This window comes from Ischnura elegans, chromosome 2 (assembly GCF_921293095.1).
Source record: "Ischnura elegans chromosome 2, ioIscEleg1.1, whole genome shotgun sequence".
Taxonomy (NCBI): Eukaryota; Metazoa; Arthropoda; class Insecta; order Odonata; family Coenagrionidae; genus Ischnura; species Ischnura elegans.
In genome coordinates, this window is record NC_060247.1 from 123,527,663 (window position 1) to 123,552,569 (window position 24,907).

Consider the following 24,907-nt stretch of genomic DNA (forward strand, 5'->3'; position numbering starts at 1 on the left):
GACCCGAACCATGATGGGAACAAATGAATGACGAAATGCGATAAATTGCAAACAAAATCCGTCTGCGATGGTCTACGACTGCGGAGTGATGCAGATAGGCTTTATGCTAATTATCTAGTTCAACTATTTTATATTTTCTTGGTTCAGGCGAATTTTTGGCTTTTCATACTTGTCAGCATGTGATTACAAAATGTGGTATCGATGGGAAGAGGTTTTCTAGTATTTTAATTGGAACGAAATGCTCATTGTATCTTGTTTACTGAAGTTTTCTTCAAATTTGCATTTATGGAAGTTTTATAATTCATATAAACCGTATTACATCGTAAGTGCACCCACTATTTAACGCGGAAGTCGATTAGTCATCGCCATGTCGGACTCGGGCTCGAATCCTTTTGATATAGATGGCCAGGGGTTTAAGCCAGATGAATATTTTCAGAAACTACTTAAGGTATACACATTTTTGCTTTGTGTTAATAGCATTGGTGTATGTGGTATAAGGAGAATCCTTGTTTGTAATGAGTAACTTTATTTATAGGAATGTTCCTTGAAGCAAATAATGGACAAAGAAAATGAAATCATCAAGGATACGCAAGCTTTACATTCAGAAATGCAAACATTAGTATATGAGAATTACAACAAATTCATTTTAGCCACCGACACTATAAGAAAGGTACAGTAACCCCATTGGAGAGTTAATTTTTGGTTACAGGATATGAAAATGTAATCAGGGATGTAAGGAAAGCTGCCTTCTGCTTGGCTGCCTCATTTTAATTCATGCTCATTCTGTGCTTCAACCTTAAGGTTGATGTAAATGGGTGACGGTAGAGCTCACCCCGACCAGGCATACGTGTGTATACCTCACATTCAGGGTTTGGGGGCCTGTTCCTCTCCCTGGGCCACCTTGAACTTTTTTTTCGGAATGAGTGTCCAAATTTTTCTTCTCCCAGAAACTCTGGTCCGCGGAAAAGCACCCTTTCTATTAAGCCACCGTGCACCCATATATGTAATGGTCTTCTGTTGCCCTTTATTTCATTCTCATTTTTTTAAATTTTGATTCCTGTGGAGATTTTAAATTAGCATACATGTAATATTTGGTTTGGGTATAACATTTTTTAGTTCACTATAAATGGAATCTACCAATCAGGAAATGTCTGTTCTTTCTCTACTTAGTTTACTGCGATGTCATCAAGGTTAATCCCTGTGAGGAATCCCAGTTCGCAATATACCCATGTGTGTTATTTCTTTCTTTCTTTTTCCCATCTTTCTATAGCAATCTGTGCCATTTCTTTCTTGCAAATTTCTTTCTTTTGGGCTATAATACCAAGAATCTCTACCCCTCATGTTGAAATGATGGTTTAAGGTTCACTTTAAAAGCTTTACAGTACACCCCTAGGGGGTGCTTTATCATGCTGATTTATCAACTAGCAGCTGATTTATCATGGGTTAGACTTACTATAGATCAGGCATAATCTCAGCTGATAGTGCACCCTTTTTATAATTTCAAATTTTGTCTGTATTTTTCCACGTTCACAACATAAACTCTCAGTTATTTGATTCTGCACCTTATTTTTTATTAAAACACATTTTTTAATATAGCAGCATTACATTGCTTTGATGCTCTTTAAAATGATTCCTCGTCCATACTTCATTAAAAAATAATATCTATTAACATAAAATGGAATTCACAAGCCTGATTGACATCCCTGCTACAAGTTGACAGCATTTATAGCATCCAAATAAATTAGGTAGAATCTATTCCATCATAGAATGGAATGTAAAGAGGTTTGCCTCCCCTGTGTTTGAGAAAAGCTGATAATGATGGAGATTCTAGCCTGCAATACGTCCACTGTAGAATAAATCTGGCAGATGCATTCCTAAGATTCTCATGTAGCTCAATCTTTCCTAGAAAACAGTGGGTTTGGGGAATCCTAATTACAGTAATATGGAGAATATTTTGGGATTATTTTTTGATTTTATAACTAGGCATTGCTGAGGAATTTTATGTGGAACCCTTTGGTTAATAGCCTAATACTCTATCCACTAATGTTCCTGCCACCCACCTCCCTGATACACATTAAGGACGTACTGATTAGAGGAAAGATATTTTTAGTTATGACACACATTTTATTTGAAGGCCATAGTCGGAAAAAGTTTTGGGGGATTTATTATCCTGGTGGTTTTTTGGAAAGGCATTTGGAATTCCAAAATATTTTCTTTAGCTTCTGCAAGGCATTGTTAATGTTGGTCCGTAGATGAATTAGGGTTTCAAGTACACACAATTTTGAATGCTTTAGCTATTTAGTGAGGTTTTCTTAAAGATTCAAAGGTGTTGCCCAAGCATTCAGTGAATGCTTTTTGCCTTGGTGAGGTTTCCTGAAGTGTTGTTGATTGTTCCCTAAGATGGATTTTATAGTGCTTTTTTGGCATTTTCTGAGCAATGTAAACGTGTGGATGGAAGGTAAGGGTTTATATTTAATTCCATGGGCATTTTATGGATGCTTTACTATATACTAAGTTTCCTTTGAGCATTGCCTGACATATCAATATGAAGAATGATTTGGTGCTTTCCCGGCGAATGCTGTTGATAAAATCTTCACGGGAAATCAGCCAGGTAAGGATGGACATTGCTGCCAACATTTCAATGGCCTTCTCTGCCATCGTCTTCAGGGCGAATGATGGACCTGGTTATTGCCGGGCTTATACACACCGTTGGGGAGGTCAAGTCGTCTGTGATTGGTCAGTTTTGTAGGTTTCTTTCCTCCTCTCAGCTTACTCATTCTTTTTATCATGGGGTTCCACGATTTGCTGAGGTTGAAACCCGCGTCCCTATTCATTTTATTATTTGCGATTCGTATTTCGATGGCCTCTTTTGTAAGACGGTCCCAATATCCCTTTGCCTTGCAGAGGATTTTTGTTTCATTGAACTTGATGGTATGATTGTTTTTAATGCAGTGGTCGGCTACGGCAGATTTCTCTGGGTATCCAAGCCTAATGCAGCCTATGCAAGCCTAATGAAACCAGGATATCAGAACACAAACGGTTGCTGCAATTCAATAAGAGTAGATTAGGAAGATAAGTGAACAGACCTTGAAGAGTGCCTATGCCAATGTAGAGCCACAACCAATGCTGAACCTATAATCATCCCTGAAGCCACTCTTTGCTAATGTATAAGAGCTGGTGCTTTCCTGCGAAATCTGTTGGATTACAGCTTCTCAGGTTTTGAGCCTGGTCAGACTGTCCACTGTTTGAATAGAAATCAATGGACCTGATAGGAGTTACTTCCTCTAAATGTATTACCTTCAAATTTTCTTAATGAATGGCAAAAATATTCATATTAAATGGCTTGAAAAAAATCACAGGGAATTTGTATCACCGATCTTTGGATTTGAATCTTTGTTTTGTCCCTTGTAGAGAGGAACAGAGTCCCATGTTTTGAGTATTTTCATTGAGAAAACTTCATTGCATTATGACGTGCATGCTTTGCAATCAGTACATAGTTATCTATTTATATTTGTAACAGTAATTTCCTTGCTTTTTTAGATGAAAAGTGATTTCAAGCAAATGGAAGATGAAATGGAACTTCTTGCTACCAATATGGAGTCTATTACAGTATTTTCCGAACAGATATCATCTACACTGCAGGTAAAATGTGTAATTATTGGTACATAATTAAAGTTACTGTAAATGCTGGAAGAAGTGGAGTATGCTCACTGCACACTGCATAAATGCCTTTTTTACCTCTTATGTTTTGTTCTTGAGTTGATTGGCTTGCTTCTGGCAAGAAGGCCATGTAAATTTGAAATATTTTGTAGCTATACAAATAGCTGAATATCAGATGAAAAAATTTTTCCTTTATATTTGAAAATGTTGCAAAGTCTATTGTTTGCTTGTGTTACGTACAACCTTCTATACTGAGAGCAATTTTCTTTTAGGAGGTAACATAGTCAGTGTTAGTAGCATTTTCATTTTGAAGAATTTGAACTTTTTTTTACCTTTATTATTACATTGTACCATATTTTCTGCATTTTGAGTCCTCCTTTTTCTGTCATTCTCTGCACCATTTATGTGTGATGAATGGAACGGCCTGTACTGAACTCTAGTTGTGATGTGGATCGTATGTTAAAGTGTGGGTTCTTGCCTTATGTGTCGGGAAGGAAATAATCACACATAAATATTTAAAGTTTTTACCCCAAGTTTATTTCCATGAAAAATCCCAATTGCAAATTAATTCAACGAAAAAACAGTAGGTAATGAATTTAAGCTCCTAGAATAGCCAAAATTTAGAATGTTACCAAAGTCTCGGGAAGGAAAGGAGCTGCTGGTGATTAGATGGGTGGATAGCAAAGCGCATTGGTAGCGCCCGGGGCCATATGGCCCACTCTACAGCTTCTACTGACGGCAACATTGTGACTGACTTCTGACAAGAGATGATTGACCATAGTCAGGAGATGACTATCAGTGTCGATTGAGTCTCCTGGTGACTGAGTGCTGAGTCAGTGAGTGACAATAGAGTCTCCACCTTTGCCATCATATTGAAAAGGTGGAACAAGGATTTTTTTCAACAAAGAGGAAGGTTTAGCCGTCCTTTAGAGTGAAAGGAATGAATTGCGAGGCATAGTTTGACAAAGCTGGCTATTCTGAGATGTCACAAAACAACATATTTATGCATATTTTTGGAAATGGAAATCTGCCATTTCTGGATTATGTACTACATATCGATGGCTCAGTTCTAACAACACGTATCTCAAATTCGGCCAGAGCGAGAGAGGTATCTGAAACAAAGTGTAATAACATTAAAAAAATAAGATACAAGCAAAAAAACAACTCTTTGTTTGCAAATGAATGCTTCTTTTTCAATTTTATGACTTTTGGTTTTTAATTTTAGTGTGCAAAAACAAATATTAATCGTTTTTTTGCTCTCCTGAAAATCAGCTGTTTTTGAGATGTGTGTTGTTGGAACTTAGCCATCGATATGCTATTCATTCTTTTTTCTAACATTTGTCCATGTATCCATTAAATTTCTGTGTGAGTCAATTGGTACAAGTACAAAGAAAATAGAATCTTTGTTTATCATCTGTATCAGTTGATATTTCAAAGTGTTGTCTAAATTGATTAATATTTCAATCAACCTCAAGCTGCAATATATGTACATTGAAATCACAGATAATTGCTTTATATTCCCATCATGGCTAGGTGCTTTATTTAGTTCTACAATCCAGCAGTGTGGTCGTGATGCTTGGCACTCGGCAGCACACTTGCCTGCCTCTGTATTCCTTTGCTTCCACAGCATGCCTCACATCAAAACTGGCTTGTCTACCTCAATTGGCATTAATAGCAATTTTTTTGTTTACATTGGTGGACAAGGTGAAGTTAGAGCTAGGGAGAAACTGAATTACCGTTATTGATTACATTTTGTTTACTTTTTAATTTAATTTGTGCATTTAAAAAATGTTGCTCTCACTTGAAATATACTCATTGATTTCCGAAGTAATCATTACTTATAGGCTCGTATCCTACCGGAGCATGTAGTTAGTAAAGCAAGTTTGTCCCCATGAGCATTGCTTAAGGGGGTACCCGAGGACAGTCACGGAAGGCGATGCAGACCCTTTTTATTAACCAGTTTGTGCTTCCCTCGTCATAGGTACATGATGGTTTCTTGACTCAGAATAGTAATAAAGGTTAAATCTGTGCCTTGAGATGAAGACGAGTCTTTTATCAGGTTTCCTAGAGGAGATACTTGTTGCATAATTTTTCCAAATTTAATTTTTTTCAATGACCATCACCACGGCGCAAAATCATGTAAAGAAAATACTACCGACCAAAGCAAAATATAATCCTTCACCTGCAAGCAAAGGCTTCACATATGCCACGCATCGTATATCAAAGCTACAATTTGGGAAATTGTGAGACCTTGCAGCCAGTTTTTCGATAACGTGCAGTCGTTTCGAGTCATCGTAAACACCCTTCCTTCTTCCGCGAGTCATCCGTCACTTCTTTGCCCCCCCTCCTGGCCCTCCCCTCAACAGCAACACCGCCAGCCACCCGGTCACACGTTTTCTTCGCTGTTTGATTTTGAGGTCGCATCATCGTTCTTTCTTTCTGCATTTTTTTTGGTGGTGTGATGGAAGAGTTTAGCCCTCCCCAATGGAAATGATGCCATCGAAAAGGATAGAACTCTTAGAAAATGAAGACATGCAACAAACAGAGACGTCTGTCAAATTAACATAAAATGATCTTAAAAATGTTTTCCTATCTTTTGAGAAATTTTTCTCAAGTATAAGTATATATGTAGTTGTGTTTTTTTTTATAAGTAATTTTAAGGATGCCGTAACAAGAATGAACATGTTTAGAAGCCGTTATAGTGAAAATTTCTTTTCTATCGATAGTTTGTATTACTTTTTATTAAACGATAAAAATGTTTTATTTTTCACATATTGATAACATGGTTAGAAGAAAACTTCGTGTTTTTCACATTGCTTGGCATAAGGTTTTACACCGCATTGTAAAAAAAATTATCAACTTTATTCTTAAAAGAGAAATCTTGCACCTACCTCCCCTATCAAGTTATGTGCCAAATGTTTCCAACCACCCGACATGGTGATTAGATGCAGAAATTTAATCAGCCTTAGTTATAAGGTCTGTTCACTTTATCTTTGCGGGTGAGCTGGTGTGGCTTAACCGAGTTGGGGTGAGAGGAGGGAAAGTTAATCTACACGTGACTTTCCCTCTACCAATCAGCAGACAGTAGGCGTGGCCTATCACTTCGGAATTTCAGTCGCTCTCAGACCTCCGTCGTGTCAACTTTCGTGAATGTGCTGGCTGTGTTGCCAAATCTCGTGCGTTCTCTTGATGCTCTTTGATTCTTCCATTCAAATCCAACTTATAATTTACTGTTCCTTATTCTTCCACTTCAATCCTTTTCCACCTCCTTTCCAGAAAATTTTTATTCACCTTTTGCATTCCCATCAGCACTGACTCCCTCCCTCCACCTATTCCCTCTCAGTACTTTTCCGATCCCTTTCTTATCAAACCCTAACCCTTTTCCCCAACTCCGTATTTACTTTTGGGTATTACAACCTATATAGTTTTGGATACCTCTGATTTAAAAGAGTAACATCCGAGCGTAGCTGCTTCGCAGTAGCGCGAAGAGCATTGTGTTTAATGTTCTTCGTTATTTTCATTCATTTATCATTATATAGCTCACGGAAAGTGACTCTGAAAATGAAGACACTTACAGGAGGGAAGACAAGGAGGTTGATTTATTAGCCACACCACTCCAACAATAAGTTACAAAATAAATTATTTAATAAAATACCTAAATTAAAAAGAAGAACTTTGTGCTTTCACATTAATATTTATTCACGACCATGGTTTCAACGTTAGACGTCATCATCAGGTGAACTCTATGTATAGGTGTATAGACTAAACGGTGAATGCAATGCGGTGTATGTTGGGCAAACAGGGTGACAATTTCAAGAACGGGTGAAAGAACACCAAGCCTGCCTGAGAAATAGAAAGACTACTTCATAATTTGCTATACATTTGTTAGATAACAATCATCAAAGTGATTTTGTTTTTGAAGTGCTTCATTATGAACCTGTGCTATAATTCAGCAGATGGAAGGGAAAGATAACACAAAAACAAAATCTTCTTCATTCAGCCTTTCTTGTAATTTTTAAAGAAAAAATGTGAGCATGAAAAGTTCCCACTCACATTCTATAGGCCTGTTTACATGGTACATTAACACGTACGGGTTAATGTCTAAATGTATGAACGTGAGAATGAACTCCAAAATGCACCGTGTAACCACCCAACTTGTGCGAATGCATGCGCAGAAAATAGAACCTGTTCTAATTTGGTTCATGGATTCGTACATGTTCCGTTCCGGTCCACAAAAATCTTTCACTCAAACGTACATTAACTCGTACGTGTTAATGTATCGTGTAAACAGGCCTTATGAGTAGGTGATGATATTAGAGTTTCAGCTCTATAACTTTTTCTGAAAGAACCACTCATGTCTATGCTCAAGGCCGAAAAAATTTGTGGTTGATACAAGGTGATTTTTCTCCCATGTGAATGGCAGATAGGTATGCATAATTATATGTCACTTATCCTTTTGTATGTTTATATGTATGACTTCATTTTCTAAAGATTACCACCTTTCTTTATTTTTCAGGATACTAGGCAAAAGATAACCAAACTCTCAGGAGTTCATTCTCTTCTGAAAAAGCTCCAGTTCCTGTTTCGTCTGCCATCTCAGCTAAAAAGCAAAATTGAAGAGGGAAATTACTCACAGGTAATTATGTTTATCAAGTTGTATGTAATTGTGAAAATAGCTGATGTAAAATCTCTGTCCAATGTTTCAGATACATAGATAGAGTATTTGAGGTTTTTATAAGAACTTGAATGAACCGAAAATTGAATCTGTAGGAAGCCTGCTTTGTAATACTTCTTGAAATGAGAGAAAGAAATAATTTATCGGAGTGGCACTGGAGTCACATTTTGAAATTTGCGTGACTCCCTTTTAGCGTATCAGTCCTCTTGATGCTTTGGTGCAGGGTTCTTTTGTGTGGAAGTTTTGAGTTATTTATTACAACATGCCAAACATTGAGTGTGTAAGAAGCTTGCTTTGTGTTCCTTCTGAATGAGAGAGGCAATCAATAAAAATGTGTTTGTGTAATCATTATGTTACCAACTTTTAGGCAATAATCAAAGTTTGAAGTTCTTCAAATGCAAAGGTTTCCTCATTCATCGTGCATGCAACTATTCAAGTGTAGCTTTTCAAGGTAACCCACGGATGTATAGTGGAATTTGTATGGTTGAGAAAAATTTTGAGGGAATCAGCTATTATTTGGGGAGGGTTGTGAGAAAAATTTGTAAAATGGCTTTGGAAGGGATTGGTATATCATAATTGGGGGAAGGGAGCTCCTGGATCAGAGCTGTGTCCATGTTATGATCATATCTTGATGATTATGTTATGATTATATCTTGATGGTGATTTATTTGATTTCTCTCTTTTTATAATAGGCTGTTAGAGACTACACACGAGCTCAGAGAGTGCTTGAAGCATATGGGGACACTCCATCTTTTCAAGGCATACAAAAGGACTGCCATGATATTTTGGAGGAGCTTAGAGAAAAACTACGTGCTCAGTTTAATAGTCGAGAGGTGATTAAATCATTTACATATTTTTTAGCTGGTATTTAAAAAATTAAATATCTGCTCTGTGGGATCAATTTTTGTAGTAAATATTTGGGTTATGAATTTTCAGAAAAAGGATGGAAAGATGTTGGGCTGTGTGACTGCAAAGATTGCAGTAGAGAATGCTATTCTTTTGGAGATGTAATGTTATGACACATTTTAGCAGTGTCCCGTCCTCATTAATTACAAATTTCTCTTCAATTGTTAAAAATAAGGATTATTCTATATAATCATCAACTCTACACCATCAAATGATGTTCAATTAACCTTATGAGTTAGGCAAAGCATTTCTACCTGCTGCAGATTCTCAATACAGTGCTGTTGGAAATAATAATGATAGTAATTTAAATAATAATGATAATAAGTCAATTGATTCCAAAAAATTTTATATTCATATCCATTGTAAAATGAAGGCAATTGTTCTATATCAATGAAATACATGTATCTAGGTAAACCGCATCAGCCACAAAAATCAACAAAATACATACAGTAGACTCGTTATTACGAAGCAAACCGTTGGTGCTGACGAAACGGCCTATCCTATCTATGGTACAAGAAACGTTTTTACGAATTTTCATTAGTACGAAATTATGAACCTCAATCCTGGTCCCGCCAGCTACAAAAAAGAACTTAATTATGAAGTTCCACGAATAAGCAACAGCATTTAGGTGGATATACACTACGCTACATTACAACCATTGCGCTATGTTTTAGTTTTCCACGTGCACTGTGCCCAAGAGCGTCAATTATGGTTCTTTCTTCAGTAGGAGATACTTCAGTATGCACCCAATATCATGTAACAAGCTTCATATCTGTGGAATCATGGTGACCCACTTATTCAGGGTTCCCACTCAACCGTGAAAACCTTAAAACCGTGAATAAGCCGTGAATTTCGTCTTCCGTGAAAGAACCTGGAAATAGCCGTGAATTTCGTCAAAAAACCTTAGAAATCTCTCAAACTTGATTGTAGAACTACGATATACGGATTAAAAGAAAAAAAACGATATTTCAATCATGTTTCAAGGTCATTCACGTGCAGGCAATGTCCACGCATTTACCTGCACACGTGTATTCGAAGCGCAATTATTAATTGGTCTGTGAGCCATGACAGCACATTGACCTTAAGCCTGCGATTGGAAGATGTTAACCCTGGCAAAAAATCAGGCACTTCTTCACTTCCCTGCCACCCTGCTCTCTCCATTTTCCCACTCACACCCTTTTAGCCGGACATGAATTTTGCTAACGATAGGTGACGTCATGAGAGACAGCGCTGTCATTGCTGTGTTTGCATTCAAGGTATGTGTTGTGCTTGTTAAATTTGTAGTAAATGTGCGGCTGATGATTGTTGTGTGATCAATATTTCTGCCTAAAATGCGTTATCTACAAACCGTGAATTTTATGACATTTAGACCGTGAAAACCTGGAAAAACCGTGAATTTTATAATGTAGTTAGAGTGGGAACCCTGTTATTGCCGCTCATAAATAGGACATACAGCTAAAATTCAAGCGTGCCCAAAATTTTAAATTTGGTGCCTTTCGAGTTGGTAGATGCGACAATGTGGCATAAAGGAACTCCCACTTTGGGTATAATCTGAACAAAATATCACTTAATGTGATGTGAAGTCAGGCACTGTCCAGCGTTGCGCCTGTTTTTCCTTCCCGCAGCCAGCGATTTTTTCTGACTCCGGCTGTGTCGCACGCCTAGCTAGATCAGTTTGTCACAATAGTGAGGTCACGCACAATTGTAATGCAGTGTTGCATTCTGCAGGATAACTGCACTCCGCAATAATGAACGTTCCAAAAAGAAACGTTCATGGGAACTTCATTATTACGAACCTCCGGTTCTTCGCTACCGTCAGCTTCGTAATAACGAGATTCTATTGTACATATTATATCATAGGTGTTCTGCTGGGTTCAGTTTTGGGGCCTATACTATTTTTACTTTTTATAAAAGATCTGCCGGAATTTTTTTACTGTAATGCCCAATGTGAAACCCGTAATTTATGCTGAAGATCCCATTTCTATATGCATGCTCCAAAATGTGATGAATAATTAAATTTAGGGGACCAAGTGATAAAAAACCTATATGAGTGCAGTGTAAAAAATGGTTTATGTTTAAATGTGGCCGAATCACAGTTCATCCATTTCTCAAATATTAATGCACCAGAGAGAGAGCTTATTCAGCATATGTACTCCCGATTATCCTAATGGCTAATGATGGGGAGAGGTGGCACGAATAATCGGAAAACACGAATAATCCAAACTTTCACTTACATTTCATGTTATTTTCATAATTCATGTAAATCAGACAGTTAAATATTATTTTTGGACATTGTCTGTTATTTTAGGTTGCTCTCCTGAATCATTCACTGCTATCATTACTGACTGCTATCTTTTTAGCAGTGGTAATGTGATTGTAATCGGTGTAATTCCCCCGTTTATTGCTCCATGTAATGCCTGGTTCCCGAAAACTGTGCACCCGTGTCTGTGAGATCACGGATTCTAAAAATTGGTTTGCACGAATGCTTCAAAACCGCTGCGCAATGTTTGAAACTAAAACGTCAGGCACCAGGCTGTGTAGTCACGTCCAGGGTTCCCACTCAACCGTGACAACCTTAAAATCGTGAATAAGCCATGAATTTCGTCTACCGTGAAAAAACCTGGAAAAAGCCATGAATTTCACCATGAAACCTTAAAAATATCTCAATCTTGATAATAATACTACAATTGACTAATCAAATTCAATATGTTAATCATGTTTCAAGGTCAGGCACGCGCAGACTCAGTCTACGTATGTATCTACACACAAATATTCGATGTGTAGTAATTGGTCCATACTATATGATGACACATTGACCGATATTTTCCATTTTGATGGAGGAAGTCTGTTATTTTGTCAAAGCGTTTCAATTTCAGTGAAAGCTTGGGATGGACTTGGAAAAGGAGGAATGAAATAACTTGCATTTCTAATAGACCCAGAATAAACCATTTACGAAAACCATCTGATTTGTAACTCGAAGTTCAGTTCCCACATAAAATGAGGGCATATGCCATATGCTTCGAAATATGAGTTTGCCATCAGAATTTTACATAAGGAAACATTTCTATGGCAAATAGGCTTTCAGTTTACAAGACACGTGTTTCAAGACAAGATATGTGTTTCGTACTCAGGTAATGCATTTTTTCCACTTTACTCTACATATTAGTTGTTAATTGATTTACTGTATAATTTTGTATTTTCAGGCATCTGCCAGAGAACTCACTGAATCAGTGGAGCTACTCTTGCGCTTGGGTGAGCCTTCTGAGGTTCTAAGATCTAAGTTTCTCTCCCATGCCACTCTGCGCCTACATGATCAACTTACCCTACTACACCAACGATTGGAAATTGGTGATCAGGTAGTGTATTCTTAAATTTGGCTATTTATAACTATCCATTTTCATGCTCACATCCCATTTGTAACAAAATCAAATGCATTTGGAGAAGTGCGGAGTTCTTATCCATCATATTTAGCCTCTGTTCAACTTCTTATGAACTGGCACATGCCTCAGTGGTGGACATACATTTTCCTAGATGAATTTGGTGATGGCTTCATAAGCAAGGTCGAAGTTAATTCAGTTGAATTATGGAATGGCTTACATTTAGTCTTCATAAAAATATCAAATTACATTCTTCTAGTGGTGGCTGGTGCTTGTGTGCTGGATAGCTGCAGTTAAATAATACATATGTGAAAACAAGACACGTACAATCCTTTCTGAATACAACTGAACTGATTTTTCTGTACTCATCTGTTGTTTAAATATTAAGTATTAAGAATTCCCCTCCGGACAAATGATAGTGCCAGCACATGCGTGGCAGCATGTGCTGGCATTGTTCATAGCGATAAATTTTTCACTTGTGTCCAGTGGCGGCGCATGCATATATGCATGTTAGCAAGTGCACACCCAAAGATGAATGCATTATAAAAGAAAACGTATCCCTAAACAACGAGAAAGCTAAAAATCCTGTTCCCATGTAGATGGGATATGAAACTCCCGAAGCTACAGCTATCTCCTTGGTGCATTCACTGCTCTATAAGTGTGTGATCCCATGGTATCATGCTGGCCGCATATTCGGTCTGTGCGATCACTTGAGGGTGCTTGGGAGGGACGAGGTAAGTGGGGGGGGGGGGGCATGCCATGTTCAAATTGGTGCTGGGAGCAGACTCAACACAATGCGAGTGCACACGTGCACATTTGGTGAGTAACTCACTGGTAGTGTAGTGGTGTAGCTGCCACATAGACTACCTGCCCTCAGGATCCCAGTCCATCATTGCATTCAGTGTCATTTAGCAGCATTCATTTGAACTTCATGCATCATCATGATTCTTCTCTATTGTTTCATCATCGTATATCTTCTCTAATGCACACCCTGGATGTATAACCACCAGCCGCCACTGCTTGTGTCCAGTCCTTCTTACCTTAATCTGTTCATGAGACTGATTCACTGAACAAGTTACTGGCAGCATAAAAAAATTTATGTAACCGAAAGTCAAAGGTAACAAGTGCTGTCACCCATTGGCAAAAATTATCTAATCATCTCGGAGTCGCTTACAAGTGTAAGATATGAAGATTACTATTTGAAATTTTATGTCCCATTGACAAAAACCGACATAAGGTGACCATAACATTAGAGTCAAGTTAAGCTTTAAGAACATTAGCACTTTAGGTAATTGAAGTGAAAATACTCATGATAAGTAAAAGTGGTGCTATGATTTGGTCATTCAGCATAAAAAAAGTTCCAGTTAAAATTTTTCCATTTCCTGAATTTCTCATTTCCTCTGTTCCCCAATTTTTTTGCATTTATTGACACTTTTCTTTTTTCAACATATGCTGAAATGATGTGAATATTTTGAAGTGTTAAGTCATGGCAGACTCTTTATTTGCATCTGATATTGATAATAGAAACGAATTAAGTAAATAGCAAATATGTAATGATAAATAGGTTATTTTATTAACTGTAGTGGTTTTGCTAATAAAGTTAAGTAAAGTAGACATGCAGATACTTTTTATTCATGTATTTCATATAAGTATCTTCCAGTATGTACCATGAAATCACACCACATGTTTGCTTGCTAAGCTTTTATCACAAATTAAAATTATTTTCCTTTTTCATATTTTTACTCTTCAAAATCTTTGATTTGTTTCATTCATACATCTCTTACTTTTCTTTAAACAGGATATCATTGAGTTTGTGGATATGGGAAGCAGTGGTTTTCTTAGTGATATATGCTTGGTGGTTGCTTCATACAATGATATATTCCTCCCAAAGAGCAAGGCTGATGTGGAAAACAATAGGTATAGAATTATTTTATACATGGCTATTTTTTTGGTTCTGAGGAGTGCTGATTTTCCTTATTAGTTATATCATGTAAATATTTTCATAGTGAATCCAAAAATGCTGCCGCCATTTCACAGCTGGGTGCTTTTGTTCGAGAACACATGGAAAGTTACTTCTCTGTGGTACAAAAGCGAGTTAAGCTTGAGCAAACAGATGGTGACGGAGTCGCTATTGGTCCACGCGGAGGTGCTCTTTTGGTACGTGCGTTGGATAGGTTTCATCGTCGTCTCCAAGCCATTGATACTTTGTTTTCTTTGGAAAAAGATCTTGCAAGGTGAGTCACTGTGCTAAATTGGGTAATTGCGCTGTACTAAAGTGGAGAGTTATTACATATTATGTTTTACTTGGAATACGGAATTTGGGAATCTTTCCATTATTTTTTTAAATAAATCTTCCAATTTAGCATTCTGCTAGGGTGTAATTGTACATTATTTCAATTACAGGTCTGGGATGGAAGTGGTACTAGAAGCTGGGCATAGACAGTGTTCTTCTCACCTGGAAGCCTTAAAGACTTACTTCCGCGAAGGGTTGACTCAGGTGCATTGTTTACACATTTTGAAATATTTGAACCTAAGTTTGGGAATTCATTTGAATATTTCACTTACTTCCTGTCATTTGCCTAAAAATTATGTGTATTTAATGATGATATAAATTTTTTGTTCAAGGGTATTCATTAAGTAAGGTCTGGTTGGATGAAGCTGTTGAACTATGTTTAATACCTATAAATGTCAATCCCTGTATTGTCTTTCAATATGTCATATTAAGGATATTCTAATAGAATGTAAAATTGATTGTAAAATATGGACTTATATTTTCACTCCTTAAACAGTATGGTGTTGTTCTCTGGCCTCTACTCAGTAGTTGAGATATTTTGGTTGGAAATGTAAAGGATCTCATCTCCTTAGTTTGACCAGCTTAATGAGATTGCATATTGTCATGCAGCATTAATTATTTTACAAATGTCAGGCTATTCAAATTTCTTGTAACCTTTAAAATCCTGGCATGCAAAGTACACAGGCATTATCATTGCCTCATAGTTGAACCTAATACTATTGAGCTATATCCAATTGGAGCTTACTTAATAAATAACCTTAATTTAAAGTGAGCATCGAATATAATCTAGAAAATTGTTTATTGTTAATTTTGCTATGCAATGTGTAAAATATTTTTGTCCATCGTGCATTTAGGTGAGATTGGGTCTTGTGGCACCACCTTCTCCTGTCATAGTATCGGAAGAAAATTCCCAACAAGGCTCAGGTTTGCTTGGAATATCCCTTCAAGACCTGCTTACATCTCTCATATCATCTATTGTTGGGAAAACTCGTGCTGCTCTTCAGGACCTATTGGTGAGAGGCATATACCCTTCAATCAATTACAATATCAGCTGAAATTGCTGAACAGGAACTTATTGACTCATATTGCTCACTTTCTGCTTCAGTTCTGATCTGAGTAATCTTATTTTTACTAGATAATCTACATGTTGTCCTTTAGCTATCACTATCCTAAGTGGTACAACATGCTCTTTATAGGACATGTGGTACCACTTTGGATAGTATATCCTAAAAGATATAGATATCCCAAAAGTGGTACAACATGGCCTTTAAAGGACATGTTGCACCACTTTTTTTAATTTCAGTTTGCACTTCTGAATATGTATCTCCTGAGCCATGAAATAGGAAGTACATATATTAAAAAGGCAGTATATATGGACCTGTTTCATAGTTTCCATTATAAAAATTTCTCATCTTTCTGCTGGGTGAATATCAACTCACAATAGGCAAAGCAGAAATTCAGTTTAAATCACTCTTTATATATGTACATGTACATATCACTTTATATTCAGCCATGGTAATGAATTTTTGTCATGCTTTACAGGCTTTTCTACAAGCAGATCTGTCGTTTGGCCTCAAGCCTGGATTCCGTGAATCTTTCTGCATAAAGGGAGTGCGAGAGGGGCTGGTGGTGGCATTTTTGGAGCACATTGCATCCGTCTGTTCATCACTGTGCGCCGCTCAACCCAAGGGAGGAAATCCTCTCCCGCCCCCTCCACTTCTTCTCATTTTGTCAAAATTATGTCTTGAACTGGCAGGCTCTAGTGTTCATGTGTTGGTAAGTAATAACTTCATTAAAAATTGGCTTTAGTATTCCATATGTATTTAATTTTTACATAATGCTATCATAGAAAAGTATTTCGGATACCTCCAAGAGTACTACATACATTTAGATATATGTTTCTGGTAAAAAATATTTCTTTGTTAATATCGAAATTTTCCTTTTTCAAAAAATTCCTTGGTTGATGCCCTAAATCCTTTCTCTGTGGCCAGGCTTAATGACTGTCACTCTCACCATGTGGTAAAAAAGTATCTACATATCACACCCTCCCTGTCAAAAAAGTATGTTAACAGTTATGAGAGGGTTGACAGCAATCAAAGCCACTAAAACATGTCTCCACCATAAGGTGCAATAAACTTTGGGACCAAGATGAGGGGAGACTAGGTAAATGATGCTTTCAATTGAAGGACCTACAGAAGCATACAGGGTGAAATTTGAATCTAATTCAATTCAAATTTGCTTTTTTCAATATTTTTTTCCTGGCAGCAGTTTTCAGATAACATTGCAGTCAATATAAAGTCTTTATCAATCCATAAAATGATGTCGTAACTCTGAGGAGCTCATCTAATTACATAATGGAGATTATGCATGGTTGCTGTTAGAACAGATTAAGCCACTGATATTGCTATGTAATCAACTGAGGCTCTTTCTATACATTTCCACAACAGTGAAACTCAAATTATGAAATGACTTCTGACTATTCCAGCAATTCCTTATCCTTCTGGTTAATTGCTAATGCCTTATGGGAGCCTAGTGTATTTTTCATTAATAAATACTCTTAAAAGGCTTAATTATGACCTTGGAACAAATGTGGATGACGTATAGAGTTAAATTTGGGTGTTATTAAACACCAATTGTGGAATGAGTACCTGATGAGCTCTCATTCAAAATCTAGATTAGAAGAATGTTTGTAACATGTATGGTTAAAATTTTTTTTGTGTCACTTCTTAGACCAGCTACCCATTTTTCAAGGGGCGACATCACAGGTCTAAAGGAAAATGTAATTTCCTCTGACCTCCTATGAATAGTTGCATTTCAATTATCGACAAATTTTTTTCTTGAGTGAATGTTTTTTTATGGTAGTGGATATTACAACATATCTTTTGGAATTGCATTTGATATTTTATGATGAAGTTGTTTCTTTTATTTCATAGATGAATGAAGCTGAAGAGTTTTTTTCTGTTGACAGCAAAGTAAGTACTGAAAGCCTTACTTCAGAAACAGATATATGCAACAAATTCAAGATCGTTGCTCAGCAACTTCTGAATAATTATGTCCGATCACAAGGCCTAGCTATCTCTCAGGTAAAAAAATAATACAAATTTTGCAAAAAGTACATGTATTTTTTTGTTGGCATTTATTGAGTTGGATTTATGGTTTTATAATGTTAAGGAAATACATCCTTTATTGATGTCTTAGATGCTTAGAAAATCTGTGGAGACTCGTGATTGGCTACATTCCCTCGAGCCTAGAACAGTGAGAGCTGTTATGAAGAGAGTTGTGGAAGATGTGGCCAATGTAGAGGCTCAGGTTGGAGCATTATATGAAGAAGGCCAGCGTACCAAACGAGGGTCAGACTCCAGCAGGCGCACCTATAGGTAAAATTCATTGGCTCTTAATCAACATAGGTGAATTAAAATATAATCATGTTAGACTACTCCTGGTATATCCCATTTCTCAATCCACGTTTCCCTAATTTTGCTCTCCTGCTAGATTTACATTGAATGTTGTAACAATTAATTTCGAGTTTTATTTGAGTTGAGTCAGAGAATGTTGATGTGACAATTGGTGGGAGAGGAACGATGAGGCAATTGATGGTGGACGGGTATTGTTGTGAACAGCAAAGAGAGGGAGTGGGATTGTAATAGTCACGGCGTGCGGACGTGTTTTTGCTCCTGAGTTTTAAATTATAAAACGTGTTACACAGTATTATAAATTATTTGTTAAGTTAGAAGTGGAAAAATAATAATAAAATGTTACAATGTATTCCATTCTCCACATGGCAGAAGCAAATTGCAGCCTCCAAACTTGCTTATATTCTGTGTGTCAAAGCCTTTTTCGAACTTACGCAGACCGATTTCCAATCCATGTGTACCACATTAGTTTGTTCCATGTATGAACTCAAGAACATCTTTGGGCCGTACTAGCAAACCAAAATGTACCTAAATATGGCCAAAGCACTTGTATAGCAATGTGGCCACCAACAAACTATGAACCAAAACAAATCGCTTAGTGCTACTTTTTGCCAATGGATATGTTTAAAATTGATGGATAAAAATTGTTGTTTGTACATAGCTGACCATATTAATATATTTAAGCGCTACTTAGATAACCATTGCCTATATAGGAAGGTTGGAGGATAGGTAGATTCGGCAGATGATTGGAGGATGAAATTTGTTGATGAATAATTTCAATTTTGATGAAGTAAGTTACATTGTACACATTATGAATGCATTAAAAAACAGACATGCGAAAAGAGGCTCCTCTTTAATTTTGAAACAACATTTTCAATTATTGTCCGGTCATGGATATAAACAAGTGTATGAAAATCAACCAAAACATCCCATCTATAGTCGTAAAATTTTAGAAGCTCATGCACACACTAGGTAAATATTTGTGTCGAAAGTAAGGTGATAAGGTTTCTGTATGAGGCTTTCAAGCATAAGAGCTTTATGCGTAATAACCATTTTTAACCTACAAGTGTTGACTTAGGTTAATACAGTAGACTCTCGTTAATACGAACAACATTATTACGAAGTTCTCGTTTTTAAGAAGCAAATCATTGGTCCCGATGAAAAGGCCTATCCAAGCTATACGAAAAGAAATGTTATTACGAAATTACGAACCTCAGTCCCTGTCCCGGCGGCTACAAAATGAACTTTATTACGAAGTTCCACGCATAAGCCGTGGCATTTAGATGGATATTCACTACGCTAAGTTTTAATTATCACGCCACGTTTAAGTTCTCCTCGTGTACTATGACCAAGAGCGTCATTTATGGTTCTTTCTTCACCATAAACGCAACGTCATATAATAAGCTTCATTTCTGGGGAATCATGGTGACATACTCATTACAGCTCGTAAATTTGATGTTCAGTTAGTTCTCTTCCTACGCACTTTCGATTTACGAACTTTCAGAGATGCCAGCATTCAAAAATTTCAAATTTCGAATTTGGCACTATTTGATTTGGCCGTTGCTATGCGGTGCGGCGTAGAGGAAATCGTACGGGCATAATCTGAATGAAGTATCATTGAATGCGGTATGAAGTTAGGAACTGTTCAGCGTTTCGCCCATTATTCCTTGCTGCGGAGAGCGATTTTTTTCGGTTCCGGCTGCGTTGCACGCCCAGCTAGATCAGTTCGCCACAATCGTGAGTTAGCGCACAATTGTTATGAAGTGTTGTATTCAGCAGGATACCTGCACTCCTCGATGCCTTGCATACAGTCCGGCCAGCGAGAGTTGTCCGATGACGGCACAATAGGAGGTGCGGATAACCCTGCGCCAGCACGGTTTGCAGCCAATCGCTGTCCCCTAAACGCACCTCACAACATCGCCCAGTCATACAACGTTGTCAAATGCATAATGAGCAGCAAAATAAGCCTGATCCACTAAAACATGCCCTTTCTTCGAATCCCCAAAAGAAGTGATTCTTCCACTGGGTCCTTCACGCTTGTCGTCCTTTCCGTCTCCATTCTTCATGGAGACCTTTATAGGCATTTCACTTTCTTACCTGGCAACGCTGCCCCGACTTAGACCATTCTGCCTGTCATCAGACAACTCTCGGCGGCCGGACTGTAAGTTTATCAACTTAGGAACAAGGTCTTGCAACGCATCTAGTTCGTTAATCGGACTTACTGTACTCGAGAAGACATCAACCCTCGATTACGTCATGCCGCATGCCAAAAATGAACCAAATTTTCCTGTTTATATATATTTCCGCGTAATTTAATCGCGTTTATCACGTACGATTTTTTCCGACGATTCGTAAAAGAAACGTTCATACGAACTTCGTTATTACAAACCTCCGATTTTTCGGTCCCGTGAAATTCTTAATAACAAGAGTCTACTGTGGAATAAATAACATTTTAACAACAAAAAATATGGTCATACATTTCAGGGGAGCAGCTAGGAATTAAGGCTAGGGGGGGTTTCAGGCACAAGTAACACTGGGGGACTTGGGGGTATTGCATACCCCCCAGAGTGAGTGGGAGGTGTGGAGGCCTTCCCCCGGAAAAATTTATGATAAATGGTTCATAATGGTGATTTTTACGGCCTTCTGAGGGATATTTTATTAATCATCACACTATTCTATTAGCAATATTTATCCAATTAAGTAAAATAGATTTAACTTAAAAATTTCTGTGAGCTCTGGGCTCTCATAATGGTTAACTCACCTGCTCGTGTATGTGCATTGTTTTAGTGTTGGCGTGGGGAGACTGAGGCCGGGAGCAAGGGCAACTGCTTGGTCTGGAGCTCCATCACAGCTGGATTCCTCCTTGGCGCCAAATTTACAACGCTTGTTTTATAAGAGAGTTGATGCCTTCTCCCCAGCTGAATTTTCAAAAGTATCAGTTCTGACTGGAGTGATAAAGATAAGTTTGGAGGTAAATCAGAGTTTAAAATTATGGGCTGATGTGAAGCCCTCCATTTTCTTTCATTTTTACTCGGTAATGAGGGATAGGTAATTTAAGGATTTTTCATATGGATTTGACAAGTGCTTCTAACAACAAGTGTCAACTCTATAAATTTAGTCTTTTATAAGAATGGTCATAAAGCAAGTGCCTTAATGGACTAAATGAAAAATAATTGAAAATAAATTCTTTCCGTTATTTTTCTATAATTTAATTTGCCACTAGAAATCAAGAAAATGAATTTGTGAACATCCTGAGTATTATTATTTAATAGAAATACTAGATTGTGTTTTCAAGGCTATGTTTGTGCCCCTTGGAGATCATGCACCCATTATAGACAATCCTGTGGTAATGAGTTAGGATGAACACCTTTAACCTACCGTAATACTGAAGTGCATGAATTAAGTATAAATGGTATTATTTTGCATTATGTGTTTATGATGACAAATGTATGTCCTGATACTCCGGAAACAAAAGCAGGTTGCTCATTAACATCTTTTGAGCTGAATGTGTTCAAGAATTATATATGTAATATTACATGTATTGAAATATGCAATTTACACTATGAAGGCCAGATAAGTGAAGAAATACTGTGGAATTTTATAAAGTATAAGATATTTTTTGTTTCACTCTTCATAACTGAGAAGTACCTTCATGTGATGTGTCTTTCTGAAAAATTAGTAATTCTAATTTTTACTCTATATCATTGCCAATTGTCTGATACAGATGGACTTTATATTTTTTACTTCCATTCCCTTACTTTTGTCACAAACACTGCTGTATGTTTTCCGAGTACAGTGAATGTTATAAATTTAACCCTTTCCTGCCGGTGGCTAGAATTGGAAAACGTTTTTGTGCTACGAGTAGCATGAGAATATTTTAAACCTCTCTGTGCAGAGCTGTTTTTTGGGGTGAGTTGCCTGGGTATTTTCATCCCTCAGATTTGGGACCCTGCTCGACGGGGTGCGCGTCGCTTACCCTGGCCAATGGCCTACACCCTCTAGCCCTATCATAGCACGAGTCCACGGTTAACTATTGCAGTGCCACTGATTTTTTTTTTCAACCAAACATTATATTTGATTTTCAATAATTTACTCTTCTAAAAGAATAACTAACATTTTTTTAAGCATTGTGGAATTTTAAACAAGTTTCTAGCATTAATAACAGCTAAGTTAATAAATACAAGGTAATAAAACTATAAGTATGTAAGTCCGTTATTTTTAACGCTAAAATTTTGTTTAAAAATTGCTTATGCACAGGAAAAAACAAAGAATTCATTTCAGAGTATAAAAAAATTGTAGTAAGCACAACTGAAAAAACTATTGACAATATAAACACCTGGCAACGGATTCCTGTGGTGAGAATGACCATGAAAGAGTGGGAGGGTTGGGCTTAATAGCCGAGGAGTGGCCCTAAGGACTCGGTAAGCTGGGTCACATGCCAGGCCTGAATGCATCCGACAATTGCTACCTCAGCGGTCACTTCCCTCCCCTCGGGTCGGCCAGAGCCGACGTCGGGTCGTTCACATTGAAAAATTCGCGACAGCCATACCCGACATCAGGTCTTCTACACATGAAAATGCCCATTATCTCCACCCGACGTCCGGCGTGAATGGGTTAATAATGTTCTTAATCAGCAAAGGTTAAAATTAAGTGTATATGATGATGTCTTCTCTGTCACAGTGAAAGCATTAATCATAGTAATTTTTCAGACTTTTCTAGAGTGTGTTCGACTGCGTACATTTGGGCGTTATGGTCTGCAGCAAATCCAAGTTGATGCCCGCTACCTTGAGCTTTACATTTGCAGATTTGTCGAAGATGAACGGTAAGTGTGTAATCCACTCTTTTCCATTTTATAATTATAAATAAGTTTCAGTTCACATCTATAAGGGAAGTTATTTGAAATAATTTTTTTAATCTGAAGTTGTTATCAAGTGCAGAGTCAATAGCTGGAATCAACGATACTCAATGTATATACTACACTGACTAATTTAGAGAATATGTATCTCCTGATTACAAATAAAAGACTTTACTACTGATGAGCGCTTTTATATTTCACCTTGTTTAAGTCAATGCTCTATCAATTATGAAAACACTCCATTCTAATCCCGCCTTTCATTTCCCTCCATGTGTCCTTAAAAGTAGGAAAAAATTTCCATGAACACAAATTCAAAGTGGAGGAAGTGTTTTCATCTAATTGTTCAAAGTGGAAATAGAGTAAGGTCAATGTTTTTGGGTTGCTTGCTGCATACTATGATGACCTTGCAGGGAGCCATATCAAGTCATCTAGTGATTTAAAGTGGACTTGGAACTTGCATATTGATATTTCAGTTTATTTATTATAATTGATGCATGCCTCTTCACCCAAACAATGGCCTCTCTGATAGAAGAAAGTGAATTTAAAGAATGATGAAGATGCAAAAGTCAAAATATTTGATTAATGTCCTGATTTAATTTATTTTTGTCTTGCTCCAGCTCATGCCAAGCTAATAATTTTATACTTGTTCAGTTGGTTTCCTTTCTATTATGTAATTCCTATAATAATTTTGGATTTCTTGATAGATAGCTGACATTATTTTAAGATAAGAGTGGAAGTTTAAGGAGATAGAAATTTCACTTTCATCTTCTTAGAATGCCATCAAGTCTTCCATTTGAAATTGCCTACTTTATTCTCATAATCTCTTTTTATCTCATTATGATGTAGGTTGGTACATTTCCTTCTTGATGAGATTCTGCGCAGTGCTATACATCGTTGCCTGGATCATGTTTTGATGGAGCCAAGTGTGGTTGACAGTATATGCGAAAGAGGCTGAGTTTTTAAGCATTCCATGGGGTATTTTCTGAATAAATGAATTATTTTGAATGAATGGGTCACTGATTTCAGTGATATTGATATTGTCATTTATATTGCTGTGGTCCACAAGAAAGGTGCTTGTCATTTTTGTTGTTATATTTTGAATTGAAATATTTTATGGTACTGTGTAATAAAATCATTACCTTTGATGTCATTAAGGAGTAAAAATCTCATTAACGTATATCATTCGTTTGAATATATATTTAATATTGAAATATAGCTGTTTTAATATAAACTAGTGTATAAATCATTGCAAAATACTTTAATTGGGAATCAGTATAGCAAGAATGCCTTTGCATTTGTTTAGTTGGTTAAAAATTAAGTACCTAATTATTACAGTTACTACTTTACCTTGAAGTTTAGTATAAGATACAATCCAGAAACTAATATATTAGCAATGGGTTCAGAAGAGAAGAAAAATTTTACCATGGAGTTCTTCATTCGATTTTCAGAATTCACTTTCTTGAAGATAATCTGGAAATTTTTTATTCAAGCCAATTTAGGGGTAAAAACAACATCCTTTATCTGCCCTTATTTGGAGTCCAATACTGTGGATCAAATAAAAAATATTTGCTACGACAAAATGAATGAACCTGTCTTCGCTTGTGAAATTTAGTGGATGAAATTTAATCATGGCTAGGATTATACTTTGCCCTCCATCATGGAACATTCTTATTATCACCAGTCTATAGGATTTGAAATTAATGTACCCCCAACATTAATTTTTAGGGA

General features: G+C 36.9%; 1 protein-coding gene across 2 annotated transcripts; it reads left to right on the forward strand.

Annotated features, from left to right (window-relative positions):
• Positions 1–68: 68 nt before the first annotated feature.
• On the forward strand, positions 69–24,329 carry LOC124154564 (vacuolar protein sorting-associated protein 51 homolog). Of its 2 annotated transcripts, XM_046528376.1 has the most exons (16): positions 69–448; positions 536–670; positions 3,541–3,642; positions 8,177–8,296; positions 9,028–9,168; positions 12,445–12,597; positions 14,417–14,535; positions 14,625–14,852; positions 15,022–15,115; positions 15,766–15,924; positions 16,454–16,687; positions 17,845–17,994; positions 18,110–18,288; positions 21,112–21,295; positions 23,034–23,146; positions 24,026–24,329. In XM_046528376.1, the coding sequence occupies exons 1-16, from the start codon at positions 368–370 to the stop codon at positions 24,132–24,134; spliced, it is 2,301 nt and encodes a 766-aa protein (XP_046384332.1). In that variant the 5' UTR covers positions 69–367; the 3' UTR covers positions 24,135–24,329. The 2 variants fall into 2 exon arrangements, with proteins under 2 accessions (XP_046384332.1, XP_046384333.1); XM_046528377.1 differs by lacking the exons at positions 69–448; positions 536–670 and adding an exon at positions 2,954–3,165.
• Positions 24,330–24,907: the final 578 nt, after the last annotated feature.